The following is a 16503-nucleotide window of genomic DNA, read 5'->3' on the forward strand; positions in this document are numbered from 1 at the left end:
GTTTTTCTCCTTGTTGCTTTGCTACCTGCTGGTCTCTGACAATGTTGGAATGACTCTGCCTTCCCACAACAAGTAATCTCCAAGGGCATGTTAGCTTGTCTCCTGTTCCCAAATCTCAGGGACATCAAAGACTCAAAAGACTAGAATCTGAACTCTACAAGCTGTGAGTCTGCCCTGCCTTGGAAGTGGCCTAAGGTACTCTACCTTCTGTGGTGTTCATTGGAACTGCGACAAAGCAACGCAAAGCCCCGCAAAGCTTTGCTGTGTAGCTGCCAGCCTCATCGGACTCAATGCCAGGTGACGCAAAGCACACAAAGCCTCGCCAAGAAGCTGCTAGCCCATCGGAACCAACTCACAGTGATGCCAAGCCCTGAAAGCCTCATTGCACACCTCCCTAGGATCGATGCAAAGTGATGCCAAGCCCTGCAAAGCCTCGCCGCTCAGATTCCCAGCATCAGCGCAAAGCGACGCCAGGCCCTGCAAAGTCTCACCACTCAGCTTTTTGGAACTAATGCCAGATGACAGGAAGCCTTGGAAAGTAATATCACACAGACCACTCACCAGGATTTTTTAAGGTACTGTGTTCACTGAGCTCAAGTGAGTCCCTGTAGTCAGCTCGTGCTCAATCGTGGTCGGCCTGAACTTGTGACTTTGTCCTGGTCCACCAGACCTGATAACCCCAGTTGGGGCTTGTGCTTCTATGCAATATTTTCCCCTAAATCTTTTTAATTGTATAATCTAGGACATACATATTGGATTTTTGCATTTTAGTTGTGTTTTATTTATAAAGCCATAATTTGTTTCTCTAGCCTGGTGTGGAGTCTTTTTGTGGTGTTTTCACTGTGTAACTGTTATTGCACAGATACTTTACACATTACATCCTAAGCTAAGCTTGCATGTGGTAGCAAGCCCTTGGCTTATCTAATTCATCATGATAAAAGTAAGCGGACGCAACTATAAGGTCGATGAATCTTTTGACTTGTTTAAATTATATTGAAACCGATATTGGAAAGCACATTAACAATCAAACAATGCAAAACATTAGAGAGTCAGTAAAGAACACCCCGTGACCCATTTGGCCATGAATAACCATACCTTTTAGCATCAATTAAAATGTTTATTTCTCTATATTAACAATGCTAAGGTCACCAAAATTAGTCTTAACACCAAATGGTACAAGTAAAGAAATATCACAGGCTGACGAATTGGCCTAAAGAATCTTATTTTAAACAAAGCAATAAGGACAATAATCTCAACAGGGGAAATACTCATTCATAGCAGCAATATTTGAGAAAGAGATTTATAATACATTTATTGAGCAAGCAAATTAACATCAGCTCATTGGCATGAGGAAACACCTCTCTAACCTCAAATTAGCATTACCATGCTGGGCTTCATGCAAAAGTTCTAGTGACATTAATTTAGAAAAACATCTAACTATGGCGCTATCAAAACAGCAGCAGTATTAAAACAGTAGCAGTTGGTACCTGGAAAACAAAAGACAAATAACAATGCACAGATCTCTCATAGTTACCTCTCACTAGGAAAGGTCAGCAATTGGCTTTTGCTTCATCAGAGGGACTTCAGCGTCAGCATCAGGACAGTAACAGGACCAGGAACATGGAAAGGGAGACGGTTTAGCGTTTGAACTGTAAGATAAATAAACCATCAGAATATTAGTTCAACATTGAACAGGCAAGGTAAACTCAGAAAATAATAAAGCACCAGAATGTCAGTAGACTGACTGGTAAGGCACGATGTGTCAAAGTGACAGGTCACATTAAGACTGCGAAGTGAAGTCTCTGGAAACGAGAAAGCAAAAGGACCCCGAATGACAAATGATGACTGACCTTCTTGTCCCAGTGCCCTAACATTAAATTAAACTTACTAAACATTTGCTATTGGCTAAAAATGTAATGCCAAGAAAGAGCATCCAATTACAAAAACATTAGATATCGCAATTGCATAAAATATTAGCTTGAGAAGCATTGATTGGCTTCTGTTCCCTTTTCGTAGTTCAAACTTATACTAAATGTATCTTGCATATTCTCTTCCTCCTTCAATCTGTGGTCCCATTGTTTGGCATCCTCCAAATAGGCGGTTGTTGGACAATAGTTACAAAAATATGGAAACATTTCTCGTCGCACCATTGACCTTGAGAGAAATACATGAGTTAAAAATATAACTAAGACAAATATGCAAATTCAATGAATGAAGTCTGTTAAACAATGGACATGAAAGCATACATTGTATCAACAGTAAAAACACCGGGAGTTAGATAACTTCGCACAGTGGCCTTGCCTGATTGAGGCCCAGCAGAAAACAAGAAATACTCATATTATGTCAACATTTATTTTAGCAGAGAACATGCTCTTAAAGAGACAGAATATTTTCTCATTACAAAGTTAGTACATTTAAAAGAAAACATGTGCAGGCCTGGCATTCGATGGTGGCCAATCAAAAAGGCACCATTATGTCAACACTCATTAATTCAATCGTTAATACAATTTATATATAAATTAACACACAGCAATATATGCAAAAATTATTGCTGCTGAAATCAGCGCTCACAATCCCTCCTCTGATGACTATTTATGTCATCACACTTATATCTCAATTAAATGTATTTCTCTTGCACAGATTTTAAAAATTTAGTTTCCCTCACATTTTTATAAATTCTCTTCTTCTAAATGTTTTTCCCATATAAAGTTTGCAATTGCAATTCTACCCTCCTCTGATTCTTTTCAAATCTTCTCCTTTTGATCACTTTGTACAATTTGCATAGTCCCCATATTCCAATTAGACAAATCACAACAATTGAAACTCCATGTGTTATTTCCATTACCATTCCTTTGCCCAGGTTGCCAATCCAGTTTTCCACAGCAGTCATACCTTAGCCAACGTTTTCCCAAAACATGGGCCCAGTTAGTTGTTTAATTTCATTTCTTATTTTGTTAGATTGTTAATCAAGCTTCTAACTGCTTTACTGTTGTCTGGTATGTAGGAGCAACAATGATGTGGACCTAGCAATTTACAAACTCTGCCCCTCTTTGCTGAAAGAATGTCTAACGCAAGGTGGTTCTGAAGAGACTCTTACCACAGCCATTTCTGTATCCAAAAGGATAATGGCTCCTGAATGACTTGACAGCATGTTATCCACAACTGTAGACAACTGTTGAATTGTATTAGAATTCAGAACAACTCCTACCAAAGGAATTATTGCTCCAAAAAATGTCTCAAACAAGGTTGGAAACTGAATATTGTTTTTGTCTTTAGGTTGTAATTCAGTCATTTTAGGAAATTTACTTAAGTCATCAAGTTGGTACATTTTCGGGAAAACTATTCCCAAATAACATGTGCCATACATCCTTTAGGAAGACTGTAATATGCATTTTTCCCACAGATATAATATATTCCAGATACTGGCGGATCCTGACCATACAACATAAATGTCCACTTGTACTCAAACAAAAACACGTCTGCATTCACTCGTTCCCATAAATATTGTATCTATCCTACTTTGGGGTCTGTATATACAAAGCTTTCCTACGTGTTGCACATCTAAGGTAAGCCTCCCTGCTTTAGTAATGTCAATATATGCATAGTTAATCCCAGGACTACGTGAAACCAATCCCTAATCTACTTTAGCCTTGATTGCCCTTCTCCTATCTTCTGTGTAATCTAAAAAACGATTTTCTACGGGTGAAAGTAAACAGGTTAAATTGTTTCGATGGGCAAAATCAGTCCCAAATATTAGTGTAGAATCAAAGAAATCTCTCATTATTACCATGTTATTGTCTTTAGCTATCTTATTAAGATCCCTAGTAATAGGTGCAAAAGAAAGCACTAGGTCAAAGTTGGAATGGAAATACTGGATGTAATCCTGGTTATAGAATCATGTTAGTAAAAGATTACAATTTACGCCATATGGTAAAGGAAAACTGTGATAGGCAATTCCATCCTCAACAAAGGCTGAAATCTGTGTGCAAACATAACAATCTCTCGCATCCATTATATCAACATACTCACACAAGAAGTGATAGAAAACATTAGAAGAAAGTTCTCCCAGTGTATGTAAGTATTTCTCATCTATCTTAAATCTATCTATTGCTGAAAGAGTAGGCACTAGTTCTTAAGATATAGTTTCTACAGCCATGGCATGGTTGGTCCCATTCGTATCAAAGACAATCACACCCACAATCAATAACAAACATACAATTGCACAAACAATCACCAAACCAATACCCATGTATTTACAGCATCTATTTTAGTGTTCTGCTGGTTGTGGTTACCCATGGACTGTAAAGAATCAGAAATTAAAAGCAAAAACAAAAAAATAGCTATGCAGCAAAAATCAAAAAACTAAAAAAAAAAAAAAAACGATTGCAAGGCTTCAGTTTTCAATTTTCAATCCCTCCTTATGTTTGTTCTTTTTTTTCTCAATAATGTTCACAGCTTCATTCACACAGGACTCTTTTGTCACAAATTGGTAGAGTTGTTAAAATCAGTTTAGCAGCTTGTCAAAATCTGGTTATCAAAGTCTTTTCAATATAGTTTTCAACAAAGTCTCTTTCTTTGCAATTTCTCAAAATTTCAATTTTCTCAACAAACCTTCATCAGTTTCCTTGCTGTGCCAAAATATAGACCTGCAATGTCTCGATCAAAATCAAAATTCAAGAATTCTTCTTGCCATTCTTGGGTAGCTACATATGCCCAATCTGGACCTGAGTATCTTTGATTGGCAACTAACTTCCGTTTTAATCTTTGACCTTCACTGTATTCACCATTGCTTAGATCTTCATTTCTAGAAGTATCAACTTCTTCTTGAACTGTTGGTACCACGTTTGTCTTCATTGACTTTGATCTTGTTTCTGGCCAGTTGTCACCTTTCAGAGATTTTCTTGTTAATGCTCTTTTCAGTATTGGACACACATCCTTCTCCTTTGAAGTTCCCGCAACCGGTTCAGGAGGAGTCCAATCCTTTTGGCTCAGATCTGTCTCAACTCCTTTCCCCCTGGGGTCAGTCACTTGTTCAGTCTGGCTTGTCAGACCATCTGCTTCTGAGGACACCCTCCTCTGAGCAGGTTTTCTCTGGACAGGTTCTTTCTCTTGTTCACTCTTGGTCATTTACTATTTCATTTGAGGGCATTGAGGACGTTTCAGTTTCCTCTTCCACGATTCCTTCCACTTCATCTGTCACAGGAGTAGGCAAATCAACTGGAGTATGTTCAGGCTCTGAATCCAGTTCACTTGTTCTTCTGTCTTGTCCTGGAATATGTTTAGGTGGTGGTAATCTCAACAGCTCTTCTTCCTTTTCTGTTGGATTATTCACTTTGCAAGTGTGACTTGCGTCGATCCAGTTCAGACGTTCTGCACACTTCACAGCTGTGGTATAATCAACACCACCTGGTAAGGACCCTTCCACCGTGGCTCCAAACACGATTTTCTCACATGTTTTGGGATCACAACCCGGTCACCTCCCTTCAGGTTGTGTCCTTGCTCTTGGGATGATTGCAGTGTGTTAGCCTCCATCTGATAAGAAAAAGAGCAAACTACATCAGCTAGGCCTTTGCAGTAGTCGAATACCATATCATCTGTAATGTTCACAAGAGCATTTGCAGGTACAGCAGGCAATCTCATGGCTCTTCCCATGAGGATTTCATGGGGGCGACAGTCCTGTTTTCTTGTCAGGAGTACTTCCCATTGACATTAGAACCAATGGCAAAGCATCTGGCCATTTCAAATTTGTGGATGCAAACATTTTTGCCAATCTCAACTTCAGAGTACCATTCATCTGTTCTACAAGTCCTGAGGCTTCTGGACGGTTGCTACAATGAAGCTTCTACTCAATGTTTAAAACTGAACATAGCAACTTAGTCACCTCATTGTTGAAGTGGCTTCCTCTACCTGATTCTAAAGAGACCGGAAAACTGAAACGTGGAATTAACTCCCTAAGCAGTAACTTTGCTACTGTGAGACTGCCATTTCTCCTTGTAGGGTTAGCCTCATTCCAATGACTGAAAATGCACACAATCACCAACACATATTTCAAACCAGTATTTTCAAGCATCTCAATGAAATACATTTGTGTTCTGCTGAATGGTCCTCCAGCCATGCATATATGTCCCATATTGACGATTGCTTCTTTGCCCACATCTGTTGGCAGATGACGCATCTGTGACAAACTGCTTCGGCAACCTGTCTAAACTTCTGATTGAACCAAAATTGTTTAAACAACCTGACCATGGCATCTCTCCCCAAATGAGCCTGTCCATGGTAGTATCTGCCATCTGAGTCAGTAGACTGTTGGGCAGTACTACCTTCCCTACTCATGATACGGAAACATTATCGTCCCTTTGGACACATCTCAATTTTAACCAATACCTGCACTCATCTTTCCCGACATTGTCTTGAAGAGTTTTCAACTCCTCCAAATTATCAATAATATGCATTATGTAATTTGCATATATCTCCTCATTTTCAGGTAACAATTCCCATTCTCCTTTGTAGGATATGCCATTCAATGTGCAAAACTTTGTGACTTCATCCGCATATGCATTTCCCAATGACAGGTAATCTTGTGATCTCTGATGTGCACTGCATTTCACCACAGCAATCTTTTCAGGCATTTGAATTGCTTTTAACAACTCATGAATTCTTTCACCATTTCTTATTGGTGAACCAGAAAAGGTCAGGAAACTTCTACGTGACCACAGTTGGCCAAAGTCATGCACAAAGCCGAATCCATATTGACTATTTGCGTAAATAGTGACTTTCAATTGTGTTAACTGTGGCACGCTCTAGTAAGAGCCACTAGTTCTGCCACTTGTGCAAAAAACACTTCTTGAAGCCATGAAGCTTTCTCTGGAAATTTTCAGAGTTGCTTTCTCCATCGAATAACCCAAGTATTTTACTTCTTCTTTGACAGTCCTGAAATTTAGCAGGGGGCACTTTATGTACATTGTCTTCCAGGAAAATTCAACAATGTAATTATATTGTATTTACACCCTTCTTTTCTTTTGGACACAATTAACAAATCATCAATGTGTTGCACCAATATTGACTGAAAAGGCACCACCAATGTTTTCAAATTGTTTTTCAAGACCTGGTTGAAAATACATAGCGTCTCTGAAAATACTTGTAGAATTCCATACCAACAGTAGACCCTGTTTAAGAACTTAAAACTAAAGAGATATCTGCTGTCCTCATGAAGAGACACGGAAAAGAATGCTTGACTAGGTCCACCACAGTGAACCATTCAGCATCACATGGGATCTGAAACATAATCACAGCTGGATTTGTCACAACTGGGCAACACTTGATTACTGTATCATTTTCTCAAATCCTGTACAATTCGAATTTTCCCACAAGGTTTTCACAGACACATTATTGGTGAATTACAAGGGATGCTCAACACTTCTTTTAAAATACCTTTCTCCACAAATTCTCCTATCAACGGTTTCACACCCTTAATTGCATATTTTGCCATTGGGTATTGTGGAGTCTGAGGAAAAACCACATTAGGCTTAACTGCGACTCTAACTGGTTCTGCTCCTTTTATCAACCCAATACTCTTTCCTGAAAGATCCCAAACTTCAATCTTAACGCTTTCCTGTATATCAGCAGGAAGATCTTTCACTTCAAAAACTGGAAAGAAATTAATCAAAGGAACTTCCTCCTTCATTGGCTCATCGAAACTGATCAAAGGAAATTCTGCAGACACTGACTCATTGTTAACAGTAAGTATCGGGTCTTCTTCATCTACACTGTTTGTTTGAATTTCTATACCCTCATCTGAACAAGTAATTGTGCATCTTGTTTTGCACAATAAATCCTTTCCCAGTAAGGACACAGGACTTGAATCACAAACCACAAACTTGAGCAGACCCTTAAAATTGCCAATTTTAACCAAAACTAGTTCCGTAATTGGGTTTGTCAAATATTGTTAAGCAGCTCCCACAATCTGAACGGTCTTCCCTGACAACGGCAGGTCTGGAACTCCTGCAGATCACAATGTCGAGCGTGTAGCTCCAGTGTCAACCAAAAATTAGAGTTTGTGACTATTCACCTATCCTTTAACATAAAGCCCTATCTGATCCACTTTAGGGAATTAATAAAATTCCCTCCACTAGAAGCGTTTTGTGAAGTTCTCAGCTTTTCTAACCACTTGGTTAATTGCTGGGCTGTTAAACCCTGTAATGAGATGTTATTAGTCTCAGTACCAGGTAGCGATTGTACAGTTAAACTTGGAGGTTGAGGTGTCAGTAACCTCTTGTTGGTGCCAATGTGCAACCTTGCTTGCAACCCTGTTTCAGTATTCAAAGGAACTCTTATAGGACTCAGGTCCATTAATGACCCTGTCCCATCAAAAGTCTATCTCACCCGAGAAACTATTCCGGCATTATCATTATGTCCTTCTTCACTTTGTCCCACTAAGATTTTTGACTTCTGATTGACTGACCATTTGTTTCATCATTTCCCTGTGGGTACAATGGTATAATTGGACCAATATTAATAGGTACAGACACAGCATCTGGATTTTGTCTGGCAGTTGCGTTTTGAGGCTGCACTACCCCTGTTTTATGCATTTGAATCAGTAACATCGGAGTTGGCTCTGTCTGAATCAACATTGGTTTCTGGTAAACCTGTCCTGCCAGCACTATTAGATTAGCTGTTGCATTTACAATAAGCACATCTGGGTATGCCCTCGGAACACTAGGTTGTGTCAGCTGTACAGAATCAGTTGACCGATTGAAGCTGCTCTACATTTGTACTTGCGCAGATGAACCAGTCTGTACTGAGCTCTGGTTCACGTTAGAATTTAACCTGTATGGAACTCTCAGTCATGTGATGGTTACTCTGTACTGGACTATATGTCATGTTAACTGGTGTTGGTGCAATAGAATTCACACTAATACTTGGACATTCTTGTGACACATATGGTGGTGGATGATTTCTCAATAACTGTAAAATTAATTCTTTATCATCCGATTCCTCATCAGGAGTTAGAGATTTCTTTGCTTCTTTGGTTTCTGCTATTCATCTGAAATTGAACTCCCTTTTGAATTCTTAGAAGCTTTCTTTGCTTCTTTCTCACTATCTTCTGAAATCACAGGAAATATCCCAATACCATGTAGGTTATCTAATCTCCACTGTCTCTGGTCATTATCCCACCTAGCTTCTGGTAATGACTTCTCTGCTCTGTTCATGTTCCTCTCAAACTTCAACACTTGTTGTTGTCTGGCTACTAGTTTCCAGATTGCTAATGCTTCCAACTGAGGTTTTAAACTATACATCACTTGTCTCAAATTCTCTAAAATTCGCAAATTAAATGTTCCATTTTCAGGAAATGCTCAGCTCCCTTCTTTTCCTGTAATTTTGCAGCAATGCTCTAAGCAAAGGCATGCTCTGGTACCTTTCTCTTCAATTACGATATATGCCGGAGTACCTTCTGGCAGACAAACTTCTCCTTCCCTAGCTGGAATATATTCATCTCCCTTAAGAACACTTTTCAAAGCTTTGAAAAACTTAGGGCCATATTTATACTCTGTTTGCGCCGGAATTGCGTCGTTTTTTTTTACGCAATTCCGACGCAAAACTAACTCCATGTTTATACTTTGGCGTTAGACGCGTCTAGCGCCAAAGTCCATGGAGTTTGCGTCATTTTTTAGCGTGGACACCTACTTTGCGTTAATGAGATGCAAGGTAGGCGTTCCCGTCTAAAAAATTGACTCCGAGGCATGTGCGCCGTATTTACACTCCCGGGCAAAATTCACGCCCGGGAGTGGGCGGGTCAAAAAAAATTACGTACGGCCGCTTTTGCGCCGTTTTTTAGCGCCTGGACAAGGCAGGAATTAAGGGACCTGTGGGCTCGGAAGGAGCCCAGAGGTGCCCTCCCATGCCCCCAGGGACACCCCCTGTCACCCTTGCCCACCCCAGGAGGACACCCAAGGCTGGAGGGACCCATCTCAGGGACATTAAGGTAAGTTCCGGTAAGTATTTTTTTTTAGTTTGTTGGTGGCATAGGGGGGCCTGATTTGTGCCCCCCTACATGCCACTATGCCCAATGACCATGCCCAGGGGACAGAAGTCCCCTGGGCATGGCCATTGGGCAAGGGGGCATGACTCCTGTCTTTGCCAAGACAGGAGTCATTTCTATGGGGGTTGGGAGTCGAAAAAAATGTTGCAAATCGGGTTGAGGCGAAAAATTTGCCTCAGCCTGACTTGCCCCATTTTTTGGCGCCCAAGCTCCATATCCCCCTACGCCGGCGCTGCCTGGTGTACGTCGTTTTTTTCCACGCACACCAGGCAGCGCCGGCGGCTAACGTCATTGATTAAATACGGCGCCCGCATGGTGCTTCAGAATGGCGTTAGCCGGTAAAAAATTTTGGCGCAAAACTGCGTTAGCGCAGTTTTGCGTCAAAAAGTATAAATATGGCCCTTAATTTTCACAAATTTCTGTCAAAAATCAATAATCAGGAAGTGACTTTTAATCCCACAATCCTCTTTGTCTCCCTTCTCAATCAATTGCGCTTCATAGTTGTCCACCAATCTGTGCACGACCCTTCTCACTAACCAACCTATCCCAGCGCGGCACAAGATGATGTCACACTAACACACAGCGGCTGACAAAGTCTTGCGGCTTGTCCTTCTAAACTCAGAAACACTCAAACCTAATGCAAATTATTTGTGAGCATCAAAACCAATAAAAAAAAAATCTGTCTGTTTACTACAGGTAAAGGAAATCACAATTGCTTCAGGAACCTTACGGATTTTCACTGACGGCTTTCACTCTTGCAGCTATTCTATCTTTCTCAGTTCCCCAGATTCACAAGCAAAATTCAACCTGCAAATTTTACTTCCAACTGATCAATGGATAGTGTCCTGGCGCGCATAGGACTCGCCAAATCTCAGTCGAAAAGACCTCACAGTCGACTTGACTCACAAACTCGACTTGCCAACCATGCCGGTTGGCCTACTAAACAGACAAATTACCACAAAAACCAAGTGTCTCCATACACTTTTCAATATACTCTGGAGTCTTAGACCTACCCTGCAAGGTCTGTATACCAACAACCACAAGGACAATTATTATTTTTTAGCACCAAGTGCCACACGCATGTGAAGTTGACCGACTTCCCTACTCCTTCTTCAACAACATTTGGAGTACGCAAACTCTCCTAAAATCTCACAAACAACTCAATCACCTGCAAATTAGCTAAAGCTGTGCAAACACATAATATACTTCATTCAACCCGACAATAGAACGCTGAGAACACTCCCCACCAACATAGGCAAACACCAAGGACCGGGGAAAATCACCTTGGGCCTTTAGGGACACATCTTCGCTATTTTCTGCATCAATTTAAAATCAATAAATCTCAATCATAAATCAAACTACTCTCAATAATTTAAAGAGACATAACCAATATCAGAATCAATAATTTAAAGAGACATAACCATCCTCTGGTACCAAAACTGTTAGCGCGCCCTTGGCTTTTCTAATTCATCATGATAATAGTAAACGGATGCAACTACAAGGTCGATGAATCTTTTGACTCATTTAAATTATATTGAAACCAAAATTGAAAAGCACAACAACAATCAAACAATGCAAAACATTAGAAAGTCAGTAAAGAACGCACCATGACCCATTTGGCCATAAATAACCACACCTTTTACTATCAATTAAAATGTTTAGTTCCCTATATTAACAATGCTAAGGTCACAAAAATTTGTCTCAACACCAAATGGTACAAGTAAAGAAATATCACATGCTAACGAATTGGTGTAAAAAATCTTATTTTAAACAATGCAATAAGGACAATAATCTCAACAGTGAAAACACTCCTTAACAGCAGCAATATTTAAGAAAGAGATATATAATCATTTATTTGGCAAGCAGATTAACATCAATTCATTGGCATGAAGAAACACCTCTCTAACCAAATTAGCAGTACCATGTTGGGCTTCATGCAAAAGTTCTAGTGACATTAATTTAGAAAAACATCTAACTATGGCGCTATCAAAACAACAGCAGTATTAAAACAGTAGCAGTTGATACCTGGAAAATAAAAGCCAATTAACAATGCATAGATCTCTCGTAGTTACCTCTCCCTAGGAAAGGTCAGCAATTGGCTTCTGCGTCATCAGAGGGACTTCAGCGTTAGCATCAGGACAGTAATAGGAACAGACTATAGGATAACTAAACCATCAGAATATTAGTTCAGCATTGAGCAGGCAATATAAACTCAGAAAATAATAAAGCACCAGAATGTCAGTAGACTGACTGGCAACGCATGATGTGTCAAAGTGACAGGTCACACTAAAAATGCAAAGTGAAGTTTCTGGAAATCAGAAAGCAAAAGGACCCCGAATGCCAAATGATGACTGACCCTCTCTTCCCAGTACCCTAACATTAAATTAAACTTACTAAACATTTACTATTGGCTAAAAATGTCATGCAAAGAAAGAGCATCCAGTTACAAGAACCTTAGATATCGCAATTGCATAAAATCTTAGCTTGAAATGCTTTGATTGGCTTCTGTTCCCTTTTCATATTTCAAACCTATACTAAATGTATCTTGCATATCCTCTTCCTCCTTCAATCTGTGGTCCCATTTTTTGGCATCTTCCAAATATGTGGTTGCCGGACAGTAGTTATAAAGATATGGAAACATTTCTCGTTGCACCATTTCCATTGAGAGAAATACATGAGTGAGAAACATAACTACAGACAAATATGCAAATTCAATAGATGGAGTCTGTTAAACAACAGTCATGAAAGCATACAATTGTATCACCCGAAAGAACAGCGGGAGTTAGATAACTTTGCATTGTGGCCTTGTCTGCTTGAGGCCCAGCAGAAAACAAGACAATACTCATATTATGTCAGCATTTATTTTAGCAGAGGACATGCTCTTAAAGAGACAGAATATTTTCTCATTACAAAGTTAGTACATTTATAAGAAAACATGTGCAGTCCTTGCATTTGATGATGGCCATTCAAAAAGGCACCATTATGCCAACACACATTAATTCAATTGTTAGTCTAATTTATATAATAATTTACACACAGGAATATATGTAAAATTTATTGCTGCTGAAATCAGCACTCACAATGCTCTGTGCCAAGCTACCGGAAGGTGAGCACAGGATAATTTAGGTTGTGTTATGATTTATAGAGCTAGAATTATTGTCCCTACAATGCGACAGGGTGCATACCACTGCCAACTAGACACCTAAGGCCTTATTTATACTTTTTAGTGCAAAACTGCACTAACCCAGTTTTGCAACAAAAAGTTTTGCACTGACTTACACCATTTTTTAGCACCAGCTGGGCACCATATTTATGGAATGGTGCAAGCCAGTGCAAAGGGTAGGCTAGCGTAAAACAAATGACGATAGGCAGGTTAGAGTCAAAATAAATGACTCTAACCACATTAGCGTCATTTTTTGACACCAAGGGGCATTTTATACTTTGTTTGCACTGAATTAGCGTCATTTTTTTTTACTCTAATTTGGTGCAAAACTAACTCCATATCTATACTTTGGTGCTAGACCCATCTAGCCCAGATTTATGGAGTTAATGTCATTTTTTGGATGTGGAAACCTACCTTTCCTTAATGAGATGCAAGGTAGGCGTTCCCGTGCAAAAAATTACTCAGTGGCCTTAACGCCATATTTATACTCCCATGCAAAAATGGTGCAAGGGAGGGAGGAGGAGTCAAAAAATGGTGCAAAGCTTGAATTGCCCCATTTTTTAAAGCCTGGGTCAGGGCAGGAATTAGGGGACCTGTGGGCCTATTTCCATGGTGGAACACCATGAAATAAGCCCACAGGTGCCCTCCCCAGGCCCAAGGGGGCACCCCCATCCACACCAGAGGGACTGCGGAGGATGTGGGACCCTATCCCAGGTAAAGTGCCATAGGGGGCCCTGAAATGGGCCCCCATACATGGCACAGGGTGCAATGGCCATGCCCAGGGGACCCTTGTCCTCTGTGCTGGCCATTTGGGTGGTGGGTATGACTCCTGCCTTTTTTGAAGCAGGAGTCATGTGGCATGGTAGGTTTAGCACCATAAAATGACGCTAATCTGGTTAGAGTCATTTTTTTTACTCTACCCTGCCTAAAGTCATTTATTGGTGCTAAACCCTCTTCTTCTATACCGCCAGCCCCACCGGACTAAAGTCAGTTTTTTTTACTCTAGCCTACCCTTTGCACCGGCTTGCACCATTCCATAAATATGGTGCCCGGCTGGTGCACAGAAATGGTGCAAGCCGGTGCTAAATATTTTGGTGCAAAACTGAGTTAGTGCAGTTTTGAAGCAAAAAGTGTAAATAAGGGCCAATATTTTGTAAGTTTGGGCTACTTTTGCGTCAAAAAATTACGTTAATGAGGCGCAAAAAAAGTATAAATCCCAGGAGAGGATGTAATGGGTGACTGTGAGAGATACATTGGGGCAGTGCGTTGCAAAGTAATATTTGAAGACTGAATTAATAATTTACATAGTTCCCTATGTCTGTCAAATATTCAGCCTGCCTTGTGTGAGTAAGGAATTATAAACAGGCTAGAAAAGGTCTAGGTGGCAAATGTGGTGAGTTCTTTGGTAGGCCACCATGCAGGCAGTTCCAATAATTTATCTTCTCCATGATTAGATTACCAATCGAGGATATAGTTGTTTCGAGGAAATGGGGAGTGCAAATTTCTCAAAGTTCAATGCTAGACACGTGGGAGTGAAGGGTGTGTGTGAAGGTACCAATTCTAACCACACAGAGGTTTCTACCAACTGGGATGGATTTAAGGTGGAGGGATGGAAGTGAAAAGAATAACTATTATTTTTTATGGTATCTAATCATGACCCTGTTCATAATCCTGTTTTTTTAGGCAACAGATGCCGATTCTGGCCTCTGGGGAGAGGTGAAATATTCAATTTATGGAGCAGGAGCAGATCTGTAAGTTGTGTACTATGTAATTGAATTTATTTTTAAAATGAATTGAAAGAAAACAATCCTTTCAAGTACTAATTTCCTTGTCTGTTTAAATTTGAACAAGCATCAGTATGAGCATTCAAATTATTTGAACATTTGACATGGAGTTATGAGCAATTGTGGTGGTCATCGATGAATGGATTTTCTTAAAGCATAAGAACATTCATTCAGAGATGTTAGTTGTACCTGCATGTGCCTGGGCATTTTTGGTGGTCATCATGGAAAGATTAAACACATTTGGGGATTGCCACCGGCCAATACAGTGACAGGCGTCACACAGAGTGACAGAGGCTCAAGGGAATCAAGCATGCACTTAGAGGGTTAGTTTATAATTTAGAAAAAGAAGAAAGTTAGGGGAGAGGGCAGAAGATGGAGCAATAGAGAAGGAGAGATAATAGTCCCTCAGCAGCTCTGCAATTTAAAGTCTGGTGTCAACAGCGAAAGTATACATGCCAACAAGTCAAGAACAGGATAAGACCAAAATGCTCCTTGGGTCGGACAAATTCCAAGATACCGAAGCAATCAAGCAAAGGGTTCACCCAAAGCTGACTGTTTGTTGTAATGTTCACAATAGGGTTTCGACAGAGGCTGCTACAGATGATTGTACATGACACATAAAAAAGCCCTCATCTTTTGTGAAGACTGCTTTTATTGAACTGATGATCAGAATCTGCAAGCCTGAGAAACAATATTCCAGATTTGGGCACATCGATAGTGTGTGGTGTTTACTACTATTGTCACTGAACTTTGGGTTGTAAGACCCAGCAACATATTGATTAGAATGAAATCAGTATCTGCTTGCAGGCAGTAGATGGGAATAAGTATAATAATTGTACTATTCTTTTAAAATTATTTTTTGTCTTTCTATTTAGAGGTGCATGTATCTGATTAATTTACTTGGAAATGCTCATAGAAGTATTTTCTTTATTTATGTGTATATAGTTCACAATTAGGCAGGCAGGTCTTTAGAAGATACCCCAACAAGCATTTTATCAACCCCGGATACACATATGATGCTTCATCATATTTGGTCCTTTTTTTGTTTGTGCCTTGTATGATTCGCATTCATGGTTTCACTCCACATTTGAAACTATTTGGGCTGCATAATAAGTGTTCTGGAGGGGGATCAGTTATTTGATGGCACTGATAGATATCCATCCCGGTAAGATCGATACTTAGCTTTCCCTGTTCAAATGGGGAAAATGTGAGTGGTTTGGTGTATTTGCACAGATATTCACATCGTCAAGACTACCAGACATTTTTTCACCCAATACATTTCACAGTTTTCCCCTGCTGAACTTTAACTTTGGGGGTCTGACTTTATTGCACCCTCTAAATATCCGTGCAGTAAATTCCAACAAACTTAGACTTGCCGCCCTTCTGCAAACAGTTGTATTCGCAGGCTGTGGCAATTTCATGTACTTCTCAGAAAGAGGCTTGATTAATGTTGAATTCTCGGTTGTCAGGCAGTCTACTTTTACTCCCAAATTCTCTTTGATCTGTACTATTTTTGC

At 40.0% G+C, this 16503-nt stretch overlaps 1 protein-coding gene across 1 annotated transcript in view; it reads left to right on the forward strand.

The window, feature by feature from the left end:
• The window catches only part of CDHR1 (cadherin related family member 1), a 408684-nt gene that overhangs the window by 299492 nt on the left and 92689 nt on the right, over positions 1-16503 (forward strand). The window contains exon 14 of the mRNA XM_069240657.1: positions 14886-14953. Coding sequence (XP_069096758.1) covers positions 14886-14953 — 68 coding nt within the window. The remainder of the gene's footprint in view (positions 1-14885; positions 14954-16503) is intronic.

Source organism: Pleurodeles waltl, chromosome 6 (genome assembly GCF_031143425.1).
Source record: "Pleurodeles waltl isolate 20211129_DDA chromosome 6, aPleWal1.hap1.20221129, whole genome shotgun sequence".
NCBI lineage: Eukaryota > Metazoa > Chordata > Amphibia > Caudata > Salamandridae > Pleurodeles > Pleurodeles waltl.